The 17,753-nt window shown below is 39.7% G+C and overlaps 1 protein-coding gene across 1 annotated transcript; it reads left to right on the forward strand.

Annotated features, from left to right (window-relative positions):
- Nucleotides 1–1,673: 1,673 nt before the first annotated feature.
- Nucleotides 1,674–12,899, forward strand: RP2 (RP2 activator of ARL3 GTPase). The gene is made up of 5 exons (XM_053455197.1): nt 1,674–1,956; nt 8,286–8,951; nt 10,206–10,320; nt 10,869–10,954; nt 11,917–12,899. Exons 1-5 carry the CDS (start codon nt 1,828–1,830, stop codon nt 11,998–12,000), a joined length of 1,080 nt encoding a protein of 359 aa, XP_053311172.1. The 5' UTR covers nt 1,674–1,827; the 3' UTR covers nt 12,001–12,899.
- The last annotated feature ends 4,854 nt before the right edge of the window (nt 12,900–17,753 follow it).

Raw genomic sequence — 17,753 nt, forward strand, 5'->3', positions numbered from 1 at the left:
TTTCCTTTTACAATGTGCTTTTAATGCACCAAAATATAATCAAAGTCAGCAGCAAATCATTTCAGGCCCTTGTTACAGTTGAGTCTAACACCCATAATACAAATGCACACATCATAATTATTCTAATAAGTAGCCCAACTGTTATCACATGAGCTACTGCACCAGTGTGTCATTCCACAAGTGCTCTAAAACATAGAAAATACCGTATTTGCACGATTATAAGACGACCCCCTAAATATTGAATATTCATTTACGAAAAAAGAAAAAGCCTGAATAAAAGACTACCCTATAAGGAAAAAGTTTTTAACTTGTCTTCCCTCACAAAAGTATCAAATTAATGTTATCTTAACAGTTCCAGATTAACCATATTTATTTTGAGACGATAATTAGCGGATTGTGCCCATGCCACTGAGAAACCGTGTGTTGCAGGGTAGATGTTTGGACTCAGACATTGGTGGTAGAAACTACTTCCATGTGTGACATTGGCTTTAGAATTCCAGCTTTCCAGCTGAGCCCACAGATTTGGAACAACCATAAACAAGGTTTTGGCATCTATGACTGAAGATACACAGAATCTCAGGATGTCTGCAGAGGGAAAGATGATCACAGTCCCCCTTTTACGTTAACCAGTTACAATCAACAAATGTGGGCCAGGAAAGACATTTTCTACATTTTTTAATGATGTACCGGAAAGTCATGTGACGCCGGTGCTCCGTCATAGAACCCCCAGCGGAAGGGCCAATGGTAGCGGGGTTGTCTGCGTCCATCAAGCGAATGTTCGCCGGCTGCCAGAGAAGAGAATTCCCTGCAGCACTCTCTGGACAACCTCTGCTGCTGCCCGCACTTTCGCCGGCGCTCGGTGATAGACGCCCGGTGGAAGTGCCGGCAGCAGCTGAGGTTACCAGCCAGGAGGATCCAGGTCCCCTGCGGCGCTGAGGGGGATTTGAATCTTAGTCTCATAGTCAGACCTCTATTTGAGGTCTGATTAGAAGACAACCTTGATTATAAGACGAGGGGTACAAGCAAATGCGGTACAATCTCATGGTGCAATAAAGTATCAAATATTTGTAAAACAAAAATTTCAAATGTTATTCACTCACTCGTTTTAGTTCTTCTAACGAAATCGTTATCGCGATCCCGCCTAATCAACCTCTTCAACATCAAATCCTTGAGTCACAACGCGTTTCACCTACATACGGCTCTTCTTCTTCCGAATTCCTCATATCTGTTACGTATATATATATACATATATATATTAGATTTTGAGGACACCGCACACAATGAATAATAATATTTCTGCCATTTATTTGTATTGGAATGATTGGTATTGGAATGATTGCCAAATGCTGGACTGTAGAGTTTAAAAGCAGACACCCAAAGACCCAGCTTAATTATTCTGTAGGAAGTTGCTTCAATTGAGCTGCTGTTCTAATAATACACGCTGTAATATTAAAGTATCTTTTTCAGGTAACTTTGGGGGGATACGGGGTATATCCATCTACGCAGGGTCTTGAAATACCGGTAATAACGAAGCGACGTGGAAAAAAAAAATCTCCAGAAAGAGGAAGCAGCCAATGAGGTGTGGCGGACGCGGGGGCGCGCACGGCGAATCCTCCGCCACCGTTTCCCCCCAGTTCGGGCGCAGCAATAGCAGTAAGTCGATAGAAGTGAGCGCGCGCCCAAGGCCGCGATCTCCCTGGTGGCGAGCTGCGCGTTCCAGTGTCAGTCTAGGTAGAGGCGCACGCACTGCCGCCTGTGAAGTCTCCGGGCCCGCGGTAATCTCTCACCGTCTCTTCCGCCCGCCGCTGGTCAGACAGCACCCGAGACATGGGTTGTTTTTTCTCTAAGAAAGCCAAACGGAAGGGAAGCAGCAAAGAGGCCAAAGCAGGAGAGCAGCAACAGCAGAAACAAGATGGGGAGGAGAGCAAGCAGTACAGCTGGGACAAGAGAGAGAAGGTAACCACCCTGTGCATGCATGCTACATACGTGTATCGGACTAATGAATGCACTTGGCGTGTGTGGATCATGGGCATCTGTTAAGTTTACCGGGTATGTGTATGTGATCTGGTGTGTGTCCTGTCTACATAAACATGTATACATCATAGCATGTTACTGGAAGTCCAGACATGTCATCAGCATGTAATTCTTAAGCCTTTCTCACATGATCGTCCAGTGTCTTGTCTAAAGCACACATGAGTAATCAATTGCTGTCGATGACGGTGGTGGTTTCTGTATTTTCCATTGTTAAACTATTGGCAGCGCCTTACACAATGTTCTGTGGGTTTTTATTTTTGCAGATTAGATGATGACTGTAGTTACTTACTGAAAGGGTGGTAGATAAGTGGAACAGCCTCCCAACAGAGGTGATAGATGCTAAAACCGAGAGGGAATTTAAACTTGCATGAGATGGACATAAGTCTTCAGACGAGACCAACGACTGATTAAGATCTGAGAATTTACATGAGGAAAAGGGGGCCACTAGATGCCCTAATGCTCTTATTCATATAGCACCAACAATATACGCAATGCTTAATACAATGTGTGTGTGTGTGTGTGTGTGTGTGTGTGTGTGTGTGTGTTACACAGGCTCCATGTAAAAGATCAGGAGTACTAAGACATGTGAGATGTATGATTTGGTGCTATTATAATGTATTTTGGGTGGCGAATGCTTGCCCGTAGTGTTTGTACGGTAACTGACGTTCTGTTGAAGCTTTTATGGCGTTTAGCCACAGTACCCCCTGCAAGATCTCCAGATGCCAGACAGGCTAATGTGCCGGATCATGGAAAGGGAAGGATTTAGCTGCCCGGCAAGGGCTTATTTATTATGATGTCGTAAAACTGCTATTACTTTAAAGATGATACAGAATCACAGTAGCCCTGGATTTTACTTACTGGCTGGCAAGTGGCTCATCATGGTAATCTAGCCATAATAAAGGCAACCAACTAATATCCTCCACATGATGATCATCACTTTTTTGTTGTAATCTAACTATGATAATTGAAGATGTTGGAAAGTCTGCTGTCCCTGCGTACGTATCCATCTGCTGTGTTGGGAATGCCGTGTGATTCCCTGACAGAGGGGACGGGCAGGAAGTTTCTGTAAATGCAATAATTAGATGATGATGTGGTATATTTCTTTAAAGCAAGAAGTGTATGGGAATGTGAGTTTTTGTTTTTAATGTCTTGTTTTCTGCAGATTTTTTATTTTTTTTTTTTAAGGTTGGCGTATCTCGAAGGGAATGTGACCTGTAGACTTGTCTGCGTTTAGTTATTGCATATATCCCTTTATCAGAGAGGCATTACAACAAAATCTATAGATAGCAACTGTTTTAGGTTCACGAAATGTATGGTGACATTATAATTTATTAATTTCCATTCTGATTAACCACGTGTTCAGGCCTCCGTGTTCGGCATTCGATCGTTAGCATCATGCCTATCCATGCATCTTTACATTTCCTCAGTGTATTAACCCTTTACCACTACTGCTGGAAAGCTGTTCCACGTACTTACTACCCTCTCAAAGAGATTACATGGTCTTTGTGTTATATTTAAGCCCCTGGCCCTTTTTGTTTTAGATTGATTTATCGTCATATATTGTGTTTAAACAAAATAACAAAATCTATTAAGTAGCATACCTTAGGCCCAGGGCCTCTTAACTAAGGTCTATCCATGATTTGGGGTATGGGGACAGATTGGGCTATCATTTCGGGGTCTGTAGTCGTAAACATGTTAAGAACCCATGACTATGGGTTTCCACAAATAAATAACATTTTACCTGAGCTTGTGTATAAAAGTGGTCCACAAGACAAAACATATGGAATATAAAAGGAGGGGTAACTGGGTGTTTCTACACCCTTTTAGGAACACGGTCTTGCCTCAAGTGTTTCCTCAAAGCTTCATGTTCTACCACTTATTACAATTATTAATATATATTTATTTCAGTGCCATCAAATTACCAAATGCTGTACAATTTAAATGGGGACGTTCACACATACAATATTATTTGTTTTATATAGCGCCATCTTATTCCGTAGCGTTGCATGTAACAAATATACATTAATACATACAGACACACCAGTAGTTGAGAACCATGAATTAAGGTTTCCCGCCATAATGGGTTTTAATGGCTATATTGTTTAAAGTATAATAATAGATATTAACAGATGTGATTTCACTTTGTTTTTATTTTTTTCTTGTAGTTTAGTAAATGGCTTCTACAGCATGTAGTTACATTGCATCCCTACGCAGTATTAACAGTGCCGCTGGGAAAAAAAAAAGATTCTACAAATAGGTTACATTGGGTCGCTACAATAGTTTATTCCCTGCTGTTATGGAGAAGAGAATACTCTGATTTACTTGGCAAAGTTTATGGCGTATGGCCCCTATAGAATGACAATAAAATCAGTTGAAATTGTTCTTTGGATATGTGATCTACCTTGTAGGCATCTGACTAATAATTCTTAAAGAATTGGTCACGCCAGACACTGGTTACAGCTTTGGTGTGATGGTTATTTAGACGTTAAATTGTGATAGCAGATAAGAACCGTTTGTCACATCTAGTCTGCTCTTTTTTCCTGAGATCTTAATCAGCCATTTTTTTTTACAAGGACCGTTTGTTTTTTTTTGTAGTCATTTGTCTGTTATTTGTAAACAAACACAGAGGGAAACACAAAGCTTCTGTTTGATTCATGTTTTCAGCCATTACACATCATGCAGCTTGGATTTCCCCCCCTGTATGTGGCGTCTGTTATAATGCAGAGCCTTTTGGTAGTGAAAGCTCTGTTGGTGGAGTATTCCTGCTGTGCCACCAGCATGCGCGGCATTAGGAAAGTTGTCCGGGTATAGTAATCAAAGGGGTTGCCGACAAAACACAGAAACTGATGTTTGTTTATCGTGTAGTAGTGTGTTACAAAGTCATATTAAAAAAAAAAAAAAAAAGTGAATCGTGTAGAGCCCTTTATAGAAGCCATAAGTAAAACTATGTCATAAGGGTTTTATTCAATAAACGGGAGTTGCAACTCAACTTCGCTGTTCATTAGAAATAACCAATATAGCAAGTTGTTCCTGGAACAAGGGCGAATCTGAGCCTGGATAATGCATAACTCTGTGTGTGTGAAGTTACCTTTAAGAAATCTCTCTGCAATATGTGGGCCAGCCATGCATGGTGGAGTTGGCTGGCACTGAAGCTCACCTGGGACCTTCTGCTTTCGAACATTAACCCCAGGGCTTTGCTGGAGATTAAAATATTTCATATTCAGGGCCAACTCCGCCCTTCTCGCAGGACAAGCTAACCAGGGATATAATGATATCGGAGAGTTGAAATGTACATCCCTACTTCAAACTCTAGTTTAGTGAATACATTGAGAAGAGCTTGCCATGTTACAGCACTTTATAGAGCTTGCCTATCCAGCCCACCTCAGCAACCTTCTTGTTGGAAAACAATAAGAGTCTCTAACATACACCAATCAACCGTCTCGCTCTTTTAATCTTTGTGTCGGACAACAAGCTAACTTGTATGGAAGTAGGTGATATAGTAAAGTAGGCACTCAGCTACTTTGCAGCGCACATGACGAACAAGTGAGAATAAGAAATAGCCCTAAACAACCCGTAACCCTCTTACAAAGTAGTAGATTTCTATTAAAAGTTTACTTGGAACCTCTCGGCTAGCAGTGTTGAGTTGGATGGTCTTCCCAGCTTATTCTTTAGGTGTGATGGCATCTGCCTGAACTCTTTTTATATGCTAGAATACTATAGGGGGAATATTGGCAATATCCAAATTCTGTGTTATAAATGCCTTAATTATGTTAACACCTTCTCTATAAGTACATTAAACTTTAAAGTAGATGCTTACACACTTTATTTTAATGTTTATTTCTATAGCGTTGATTTCGGTGCATTGTTCTTGTCTTCCCTCCCTGTTTGTTTCATGTGGGCTGAAACCTTAGGTGTTTTAGTTTTACATATAGCAATATGAGATGAAAAGTGTCCAAAACCTTTTTTGATATGGAGTCGGTTAGGCTGCAGATTGTCAAGAACATGGGCTAGGCTCTTGAAACTCGCCCAGCTACGAAATACGAGCGGACGGATTGCCAGGCGGCACAGCAGCGCATAACACAAATATTGATATGTTGTTTTTTCTTGTAACCCAGTATTATCCTGGGGCGGGAATTAATGAAGACTAATGATGGTAGTGGGTGAGGCGCTCTGTAAAAATTCCCTTGTGCCTCTGTTACCTGTGCCAAGACCTTTGTATAGTCATGTTTACGAAGAGAAAGTATGAAGAGCTTTTTTTCTAGCACCTCCATATTTTTGATGTGTATTGCGCATTTCGAGGGTGGCCCACATGTCATTTGTACATTGTTCTTATTGGGCCATAGTGTTGGGAATGAAAGCCATTAACCTCTGTTATTTCAATCTGTTATGGATTTCAATTCTGGAATGATGTGAACCCTTAATATTAAATCGTATACTCTAAGTTCACATCAAGCAGGCTGCAGGTGTGTTTGCGATTGGTTTCCAACATAAGATTGCATATGAACCCAGAGATCGCACCGAGTTCCACTGATAATGATCCGCTGCGTCCTGCCAGGTTAAGTTGAGGCTCTTCTGGCATTTAGCGTGGGGGGGCAGGAACAGCGGTGTACCATCATTAACTATATGAATAATAGAGGCATGTGCAATGCTGGAAACAATGCTAGGTATTCTCTAGTGCATAAAATAAAGGTTTGAAAGCAGTAATTTTTTTTCAAGACCTTAAGGGGTTTAGTCATCTCTTGTGAAATCTGCTATTAATAGAGGAACCCCCACCATCATTGCTGACCAACGTTTGTTTTGTTCGTTTACAGAGTTTGTTAATGGAAGCCTTTGCTCTTGTGACGTTTATCTAGATTTGTCCCATTGGCAGAAGCCCTTAAAATGCACAGTGATCGTTTTTTTTTTCTTCTTCATTCACTGGTTACTTGTCCTGACATTTTAAGAGAAATAAGGCAGGTTTGTGTAGGACACAAGGACTAATTTCAGTGTTTATTTAAAAAATCAATTACTATAAGTGCAAAGTAAAGTGTAACTTATAACACACCTCGTGAAAAAACACTCAAATAATACAAATAACAATAAACATAAAGGTGTAAGCGCACATGCCCCAATACACAACCTTAGAGTATATCTGTGTGTGTGTGTGTGTGTGTGTATATATAATTTATTTATTTGCATATGATATGGTTTAGACCTCTCTTTTAGCCCTGTAAATTGAGACACAGAGAGATCATAATGTTGTGTATTGGGGCATGTGCGCTTACACCTTTGTTTTTTTTCTTATTGTCTATTTTATTTATAGACACAGGTAAGTATTTATACTTTTCATTTTTTAATAATGACAATTGTAAAAGCCAATGCCGAATGTAATAGACCCTTGTGAATCGTTAATGCAGTAGAGTATACAGAGTGCTCTCCAGTTTGTTCTCTGCTGAGATAAAAAAAACAAAAACACTAAAGATGTCTGATCACTCAGCACAGCAAAACATTATAACCCAAGCACCTAGTTACTAGGGGACCAAGCATTCTGTTGTCATAGTAACAGTGGTAGACTCACCCAGCCACTGTAAAACAATGCAAGGTTAAAATCAGTGGGTTTTTTTGTTTTTTTTTTTAGAAAAGGAAATGTGGTGCTAACATATATACACCCATTTTCCCCACTGATTCCTTTTTATGTGACATGTCAAAGTTTAAATGCAGTTACTAGAATTTTTTTTATATATGTGAGTATTGTGTCCCCCCCCAGTATCATTAACTGGTACTAAAGATGCGAGATGGAGTGCTGCTGTGTCTGGCTTCCACCCTCCCAGCTTATTTTGTTCACTTATGGCCTTGTTATGCCTACAGTGTGTGAATATAAAGCCTACAGCACCGAACACCACTGGATTGCTATTCTGTGGGGAAATGATAGGCAGTAGCTATATACTAGAATTAATTAGTCCCGTAGTTTTCCATGGTGATAAACGGAATAACAAACAATATTTGTGTACACTGCCTATACTTGTGTGTTATCCGGGTTCCAAACCCCTAGGCAATGCAAGGGGCTTGGTGCTGTTTGCCCTCCCAGCTGGGCATCCTCTGCTGTTGCTGGTTCCTTGTTAGGAGGAGCGATGGTGTCCATATAATGCACAAGTGCCCAATATTCATGTTAGCAACTTCTAACAGTCCCTTATCAAATAGTTCAGTGCCAGCCTTTAATGGACCTTGATTTGTTTCTTAATCGTTTCTCTTGTTTGTTTGTTTTTTCACAGGTAGACCCAAAAGATTATATGTTTAATGGATTGAAGGACCAGACTGTAGGACGGTTACCAGATAAAGTTGCAGGCCAGCAATTTGTCATACAAGAGTGCGAGAACTGCAACATCTATATATTTGATCACTCTGCCACCATAACTATCGATGACTGCACAAACTGCCGCATCTTCCTTGGCCCTGTGAAGGGCAGTGTATTTTTCCGTGATTGCAAAGATTGCAAATGTGTCGTGGCCTGCCAACAGTTTCGCACCAGGGACTGTCGCAAAATGGACGTCTTTTTATGCTGCGCCACTCAGCCCATTATAGAGTCATCCACCGGCATGAAGTTTGGATGTTTCCAATACTATTATCCAGAACTTGCGTCACAGTTTAAGGATGCCGGGCTGAGTATCTTTAACAACACCTGGAGCAATATTCATGATTTTACCCCCTTGTCCGGAGAGACAAACTGGAGTCTTCTTCCTTGTGACTCCGCGGTCCAAGACTACATACCCCCACCTGACTTGGAGGAACTCAAAGCTGTCCGGGTTTCTACCGATGCCAGCAGGAGCATAATACCGGTCACCTGGGGGCAACGACAGAAGAAAAGTGATGAGTCCTGCTTAGTGGTTTTCTTTGCTGGAGATTACACCATAGCAAATGCGAGGAAGATGATTGATGAGGTAATTCACATACATTTAATGGAAGCTGCTATACAATCAATTTATGAGCTGGTGTGGGCATGATACGTATGAATAATAAGAATTCTGTTTTATATTTATCTGCTCCCAAGTGGGGACTGTGACTTATGGGAACTGTAACTTAGTATTCACACATGAGTACCAGATACATTTCCTGAACTGGAAAGTCCCTGGAACACCTTCTCGTAACCGTCCAGGGTGGTGGCTGCCTCTTTCAAAATCACCTTGGATTTTTTTTCCCTTTCCGTTCAGCTGTTAGAGAAGATAAATTAACCCAAAAAAATATTACTAATGTAAAAATGGAAAGCCACGTAGACTTAGCTGGTAAGCAAGGCTGGTCGAGTCCCTGAAGCAATGTAGCCATGGCTTTAAAAAGTTTGCTACTGTCAGTTTGGTTTTTTGGCTGTTTTTGCTAGTAAGTGTAATAAGTTAGGCAGTATGGCCATTTAGACACATGTTTAGCCTGTAAGCTCATGAGCAGAGCCCTCTTTACCTACTGTATCGGTTTGCCTTAGTCCTTCGGTTGTGGTATCGTCATACCCTTTGACCATATGCCGCTCAAATTGTTGACACTATACAAATAAAAGAAAATACTAATAATACAAAAAATAGATTTTTGGGGGGCTTAATTACTGTATTGTGTTAGTGTTGAAGCAAGTGGCTACATAATGTGATCATGTAAAAATGCATCAATTTAGTAATGCTCCTTATTTGTGTGAGACATTTTAAATTCTACAATCAATATAATTATCTTACACATTGATAATAGAGAGCCAGCGGATTCCCTGATAGGGATAGGATAAATATTAACACATGCTAAGACGTATGGGTACAGAAGGAGGGGAAGACTGGATGGTTTCTTTCAGAATATAGGTCGTCGTGTGAAACTTTGGGGGGGAGTGGGTGGCTGGCAGGGAACTCAATGTATTTAAAGTATGGGGAAGTCTGGCGGTGTCGGGTACGGAATTCCATGGAATGGTATTGGCACAGGTAAAACCCTAGATATCCAGGTGGAAAGAAGTGACAATGGTGGAAGAGGCTGGTTAGGAGAATATTTGGAGATAATGTGTTTGTCTACTACATAGGGACAGTTCGTATAATTTTATTATATTGCTTGTGCTAGGGAAGTCAACAACACCACTGTGTGGTGTGTTAATTCTCATTTAAAATTGCCTCTTAATTTTATTTATATTCTTATGGGAATTTAATTCTGTACCATGTTGCTGTCCTGTTTAGATGGTGGGCAAAGGGTTTACACTGATCCAGACCAAAGAAGTTGCAATGAAACCAGAAGATGGAAAACGAGTTTTCCAAGACAAAACCTCAGAGTTTACACCTCTCCTGGAAAACGGTACATTTTGAACACATATATATATATATAATGTTTGTACAGAGCCAGACTGGGGAGTAAGTGGCGCTAGCACTTTTAAGTCCTGCGGCAGCTAAATGATGTACGTACGGCCGTATGTTATGCTTTTATACTCTCGGCATGCGACTGCACACAGCAGGACCTGTAGCAGCAAAAGTAAGTATGTGGTGTTGGTGGCCACTGGACATTTTCCCAGTGTGTTAGTGGCCAGACTTGGCCTGCTTAAGGATGACCTGTTTCACAAACCATACAACATAAAAAAAAAAAAAAAAAAAATATATATATATATATATATATATATATATATATATATATATATATATATATATATATATATATATATATATATATATATATATATATATATATATATATATATACTATGAAGCAGTCATCTCAAAAAGATTAAGAACTTCAATTGATCGCTTTGGATCCATATATATATATATATAAAGCGAGATCATTTTCTTTCTTTATAAAATATACTGTGTGTACTAATTGTTTGTGAAATTATTTATTCTTTTTTCCAGGTCCTGTGGTTGCGCTGGAGTTTAATGGAGATGGGGCGGTTGATAACTGCCAGTCTGTTATTAACAACACCTTCAGTGGAACCAAGGTCAGTGATCGTTTACATCTAGCTGTGAAAGTATTGGATCATCAGTGTATAACTGTTCAATCATGTGAAACTAGGGTGTACATTACAATGTTTGTGGTGGAGGGGCAGGACATGTAACAATATAAGAAAGCTGTCCAGTTGGGCCAGTGGTCTCATTCTGCCCCAGGCCATGGAAGTCCCCTGTGTCTTGTAATATCCCTGCAAGCAATTATGTGGCCCAAATTAATCCTGAAATTTTGGGTTTCTCTTAAATGCACACACTTCATTTTCTTGCCTTAACATATTGCCCAGGATTGCACTGTATGGAATATTACGTGGAATAAACAGTCTGCTTACCCCTGCAACACAGCAAGTGCAGTTTAAGCCAAGCATAGCCACAGAGGGTGGTGCGGTTTCTTTGTGAACACCGGTAGCCATTTTATGCCTATAATTCTTTACCACTCCTTGACTAGCAGAAACTAACAGGAGTTGTAGTTAAATGCTACTCATTTTCTGGGTGTCGGTGTCAAAACTGCGCCGTGGTTACATAGACCTATCCTGGGCTATGCCGGCAGGTCCAGAAGGGGATCCATGTCCTGCTGCTCAGTGGCCTGGTTACAGAGGAGATCTTTGATCTACGCAATGGACCCATTTACACTATGGAGGCTGCATTTAAGATATGGAGTGCTGGAATAGGATTTCATATCTTGGTGCTCCGTGTCTTAAAGGCACAGTGCTTCTTTTAATGCAAGGAAGACAACTGCGGTGGCAGCTGGGCATGCTACCCTAGGGCAGTGGGGAAGGTAAATACATATCTGCATGTTAAATTTCTGTGTGGTCTGGGACATGTTTTCTAGTAGTGCTGGCAGATTTATTTTTGTTGCATTTGTGTTGCCTTTTAACACCTTTGTATGCTTAGATCTTATCTCTACACGCTTAATGTTGTAACAAACACGTAAATATTCTCTCCTCGGCTTTTTTAGGTTTTTGTGTCAGAAAACAAAGCAACTTCTTCTCATGATGTGGACAACTTCTACAACTTTGCCGATATGCAGATGGGCATGTAGAATATTGGTGCAGGTGTTATGAAGCATCTGTGCAATTATATTTCATTTTTTTATTTTTTTTTTATTTTTAGAATATCTCCGTAGAAAGCTATGTTCCTGATTAAAGAGGCTTATGTAAATTGTGGAATGGATTAAAATTTCTTTGGTACTTTTTACAAGCAGTCTCTTATTGTTACCAGGTTATTACAAAGGTCTGCTGTGCTGTACCATGAATTCTCTGTTTTGATGGGTCTGGCAATCATTAAAATGCTTGTGAATGTTCTTTGAAAAAGAACAAATTGTAACTCCAGGAATATTAAAAATCATAATTTTAAATAAAGGAAGGATAAGCACTTTCTTCTGTTTTAAATAACGGAAGAGTTCCTTTCTGTGGTCTTGCCACTGTTGGCATATTGGGGTAAATGTATAGAGTATGTTGAAAAAATATATTTTTTTTGTTTCTTTTATATACAAACTATATTGTATATGTTTTTTTTTTCAGATGCTACTTCATGCTTTTTGCTTACTGATAACAATTACAAAAACGTGGCAGAATGTATTAAACATTCCAGAATGTAAGATGGCAGTTAGAAAAGTTGTGCCTATTTAAAGGTTTACGGAATAATGTTTGTTACTGTTAATATTTATTTGGCACAAAATAATATTTTCCTTGAAAATGAAAACAATCCATATGTTGTGTGGCTTTTAATTCACTGATGACAATGAACCCTGAAACCAATATTTTATACTGTGAAACCATGATTTGTTATGATGTCATTAAATGTGACGTAAATTGTTTTGTTTTTTTTGCTGGATAATTGTTTATACTGTTTCTTTTAAGTGTATTGGTGATATATTGGATTATACTGTATACACAATCATTAAAAGTGAGCTAACACTTGCCATCACTTTTATGTAAACTGTGGTGTTTTTTTTCTACTGTATGACAGGTAGCCTCTGAGACTTCCAGAATCAACATAAATATTTACAGAAAATGTACTTTATTTTTTCTAACCCAATAAGTAAGCTATAGTGAGGTCTTCAGGAAACACTCAAGATGCCGTTGAGATCTATTCATTGAAGGTAGAGTCTGCAGGGGAGTTGTGTTTCAGCTCCTTGACCTCACTATATATTATGGTAGGTCCAACCCCAATGGTTTATTTACCCATTGAACTATGCATTATTCAGGGCCAGCTCAGTACTTCTTGCTGGAGATAATTGCTGATGTTGGTCTTTCATAATAAACAGTGAAGCGAGGGGTCTAGTGTAGTGGGTTAAGTCATTGGCCGTCAAGGACCGGACCCTGAACTAGTTTTTAAATCGATGCAAAAAAGAAACTGAGTATACCAGAGGCACAAGCTATGTCTGCATCCGGCAATTTTGTCAGAAAAGCCCATAGCTTTTAGTGTACTGTGCTTGCAACAGGAAATTAGCAGAAATGTGCGGTTTATTAGATAAACATTTTTTATATATATCACACTTTTCAATACCCATGTGGGATCACAAAAAACTCATCTTCTCTTCCCACAATCTGGTGTTTAGTCTGCTTTCTCCAGTGTTCTGTAAAGAAAATGTAAAGCTTGTATATTTGTTTATTTAATATACCAAATGATGGTAAGTGTGGTAGAGGGATTGCCACCTCTGTCACAGGACAGTTAGCCAGTATGCAGTTCACACAATCTGCTTTTGGTAATATACGACAGTGCCAAGGGGAGTTGCACGTTTGTATTATAGAAATGTAAGATTATGTCATTGCCACCAAAACATTATTGTGGAATCTGTTGCAGAATTTGAACGCATTTTCTAGATTACCATTTGAATTTATTTTATGTGCTTGTCCCAAATGCCCTTCAATTGAATTTGCTAGAACACTTGCTCTTCACTGTGAATAAAATGTTCTTGCACTTGTTGGGAGGGGGGTGTTATTGGGCCAAAGTGTACTAATGACACATTTTATAGGTTTACATTTGAATTTTTTTTTTAATCAAAACCTGAGGGTAAATTTTTTGAAAACAATAAATGTAATGGATGAGCTAAATTTCGGAATTTTTTTTTGTTTTTTTTTTTCATAGTTTGTATTTTCCTGGAATATGTGTGTGTGTGTTTTCCTCTCCAGTTGGTCTGCAGCCTGGTTGGATGCTCCTCTCCTTTTGCGTTACTCAGTCTGAAAACACAGGAATTCTGTTATATTAAATACGGGCATTTAATAATGTCCAGATTGTGCTTAGCAGTGGTATGTGGCAATTTGCATTATTAAAAAAAAAAAATGGAAAACCTGGATTTAAATTACACGGTATCCACAGTCAAAACAGGCCATCCCCAATTCCTAGATTTCTCCTGAGAAAAAAAAAATTGTGGCAGCTCCACAAAAATACAGTTCACATTTTATTATGAGATGAATGGGCAAAGAGACTGTCAAACATCCACCGCCTTCAGAAGGAATGTCCATGAGAGCAAGGATCAGCAGGAGGTCTCTTTTTCCCTGCAATCCCTGGTGACACATGATAGATTCCTACCCTCATGGTTATCTTCAGTGTTATTCTGAACTACCTCAGGTAGGGAGGACTTGCCACTCATTTTTTATTTGGTTCTAGGGTGAGTCTGGATCCTGGGTTTAAGGCCCCACTCCGGGGGTGATCACTCATCTGTAGGCCTTAGTTAGGCCAGTGGCTCTACTTGCCCAGCAGTTTGTTGTGTTGTCTAGGGCCTTGTCTGGTCTCCAAGAGGGCTTCACTCAATTGAGATGTGCATTTCATCACTTGCGTGGTGACTCAGGATGTCACAAGGCACTGCTCCTGGTTGAAAAAACCACATGCAATCTGCATTTTATATGTTTAAACAAGCTGTTCATGCCGCAGCAGATTATCCTCATTCTTCTGTCTCACTTCCGGACCCGGCTTACATCATACGGCCTCTGATTCTGAATTTGAGTATCTGGATCAAGGCGACATTTCATCTGTGGAGAGTGATATTTGTGACCAGCAGCTCATCTTTTTCCAGTTGAAAAGGTGGGGATACCTTGGTTTCTGCAGTAAGATCAGCCATCCACTTAGAGGAAGATGAAAAGTGATTCTCTTTTTTGGAGGGATTTAATAATAAAAAGGCCTCATTCCCCATCCACCATGTCTTGTTGGCTATCGTTAAACAGGAATGGAATCGACCAGAGAAGACGGTGAATCTATCCAGAAGTACCAGGCGTCTCTTGCCATTTAAAGAAGAGCGGACTGATTTGTGGAGCACCTGTAAAGTAGATATGACAGTTATGAGGGTGTCAGAAGACAACGCTGCCACTGGAAGATGGATCCCATTTTTCAGACCAGATGGAAAAGGCAGAAGCTGCTGTTAAGAAATCATTTGAGGCCTTAAGTTTCTTAAGTCTGGTATAGCTTCAGCCTCGGTTTCAGGAGCCGTGAAGGATTGGCTATCCCAAATTGGTTGGTCAATGGAGAGCTACATAAGCCAAACTTATGGTCAGTAGAGGGCATTTAATAAGCACCTCCCACATGACCAGGTGTTATATGATTCAAATTGGTACGAATTGCAAATTTAACACACTTTGCAGATTTTGTCAATTTGTATGAACCTTCAAAATGAGGCCAGATCACCTCTGCAAGGATTAGTGAACTCCACAACCAGCATCTATCAGAGCCTTTTCTAGTGTTTGGTTTTTTTATCTAGATTTTTTCCTGCTGCCTCTTGAATTTGCACCAAAAGTTCAGACTGTTTTCCACAAGGAACAGGAGATCGTTCTTCCCACCTTTTTCTATCACCTAAAAACAGCAGAAGAAAGATTACATACCTTTTGGATCTCAAGAGATGTTACTATCGACTTAGTGAGAACTAAGTGGGCAATCAGCTTGTCTGTTTGTGGCCTCTTCTAGAATAAACAAGGGTCAGAGCATTTCAAAAAGTGAGCTATAGCAAGATGGATCAGCTTGGCCATTTGTATGGCTTATTTGTCAGCTAATAAGATGAAAGATGTACAATATCGACAGAGCAGATCTGCGAGCTGGCCACTGGCTGGATTGATTGTTTCATCTCAGCTATGTCCTGTTCCTAAATTACTGTACTTTCCCCTCCCATAGTTCTTCATCTCTGATATATCTCTATCATGTGTCACCAGGGATTGCACAAGACAGTTCTCACTGAGATCATATTTCCCCTGGTGACACCCTTATTCTTTTCTTTGTCTGTTTTTTTGCTTAATAAACCAAATTTTGCCAAGTTTTTTTTTTACCTGAGTGGTCTTTATTAAGATTATTTATTTATTTATTAAAGGTAACTCTGAGACGGAGGTATTTATTTTCGTTCAGAGTCCTGCCCATTCTAAGTTACGGAGAAGGAGTCTATCATGTGTCACCAGGAATCAGCATGGAAAAGAAGAATGACCGTTTTTGACTTGCAGCCTGTCTCTAAAGCAGCACTCTTATTTCTTCAAGAGGATGCTAATAAATGGTCTAAATATTCACACATTAACAAATACAGCTTGAGGTCTTCAGGTACAAAACCTGGGCAAACTGCATGATCTTGATGACTTTTAACTGTCCCCAGAATGTATACTTGTGTTTAACATAGGACATTTAAATCACATGTGTGACCACTGAGTTGGCTTTATTCTCATGATGCGGGTGTCAGAATTCAGTGCTAGTGTTTGCATGCACTCATTTTGTAACAGGACGATTTATATTTGCATAATGTGTATTTAACTTTACCTGAAGTGGTCCATGCCATTCTGACATTATGGCAAATCTCTTTAAGTATCCCACTGGAAAATGTTTAAGCAGTGTGTTTTTAGTTTGTTATATCAATGCAAAGTTTGTTCCTCTTTGTGTAGGTGACCGAGGAACTGTAAGATTCAGTTTTAAGTATTATGCACCTAGTTTGTCCTTGTTTTTTGGTCATGAGTTACCTACATGCTAATTTCTTCCCTTTTCCTTTCCAAAGAATGGGAAGTTAAGAACACTCCGCTCAGTATAAATGTAACAGACTTCTCTTAGACTGGGAAAGCCCGGTTTAGCATAAGAAACTGTCAGTGTGTGTATATGTGAGTTTGTGTGTGGCATCACCAAATTGAGCATTAGCTGAAAAACCACCATCTGTCCTGGGTTGCTCATACAATGCCCACTAATTCTAATGTGGACTGAATTCGAGGGGAAAATAATGGCTCCTGAGCTTCCCACAACTTGTGCAATTCTCAGAAAGGCACGCTGGTTTTTCCATAGAGCTTTCCGAGACTCTTGCGTTAGGAGGAATTTCCCCAGATAAAAATGTTTATCCAGGTGCTATCCATGGGCCGACTCACCCATTCCAGTTCAAGCGATATTGCCAGACAGCCTGACGTTAAATTATACTGCACTGGGCAGCAATGAAAAGTTAGTTACTTAACATATATACATCTTCACCTGTACTTGAATGAATTGACCCAGAATGGCATTCACGTGATTGGTTCGCATCCTATTAAAATGTATTAAGCTATTCATATTGCAACAGGTGGGTAACCAAGAGCTTCTCATGGCTTGAGAAAAACCCTATTGGGTTGAAACGTCGACACTCGTGCGGAAATAAAACTGCACTAATTTACTCACATTGCGGAGTACATCGTGATTTCTTGTTACCAAGAACTGGCATTTATGAGAGATTATATTTTGTACCTGTTGGCCTTCAAGCCTTATAGAGATTGTAAAAGCATTCTCTGTACATTTAAGTGTAGTCCGGTTGTGTGTAATTAAAGAGTTATTATGCTCCCCAAAACGTCTTATTTTCATCCACCAATA

The sequence above is a fragment of the Spea bombifrons genome, chromosome 2 (genome assembly GCF_027358695.1).
Source record: "Spea bombifrons isolate aSpeBom1 chromosome 2, aSpeBom1.2.pri, whole genome shotgun sequence".
Classification (NCBI taxonomy): Eukaryota; Metazoa; Chordata; class Amphibia; order Anura; family Pelobatidae; genus Spea; species Spea bombifrons.

Coding starts and splice junctions, on each gene's coding strand:
- RP2 (XM_053455197.1), top strand. CDS start 1,828: ATGGGTTGTTTTTTCTCTAAGAAAGCCAAACGGAAGGGAAGCAGCAAA. Junction 1,957..8,285: donor GCTGGGACAAGAGAGAGAAG/GTAACCACCCTG, acceptor GTTTTTTCACAG/GTAGACCCAAAAGATTATAT. Junction 8,952..10,205: donor CGAGGAAGATGATTGATGAG/GTAATTCACATA, acceptor TGTCCTGTTTAG/ATGGTGGGCAAAGGGTTTAC.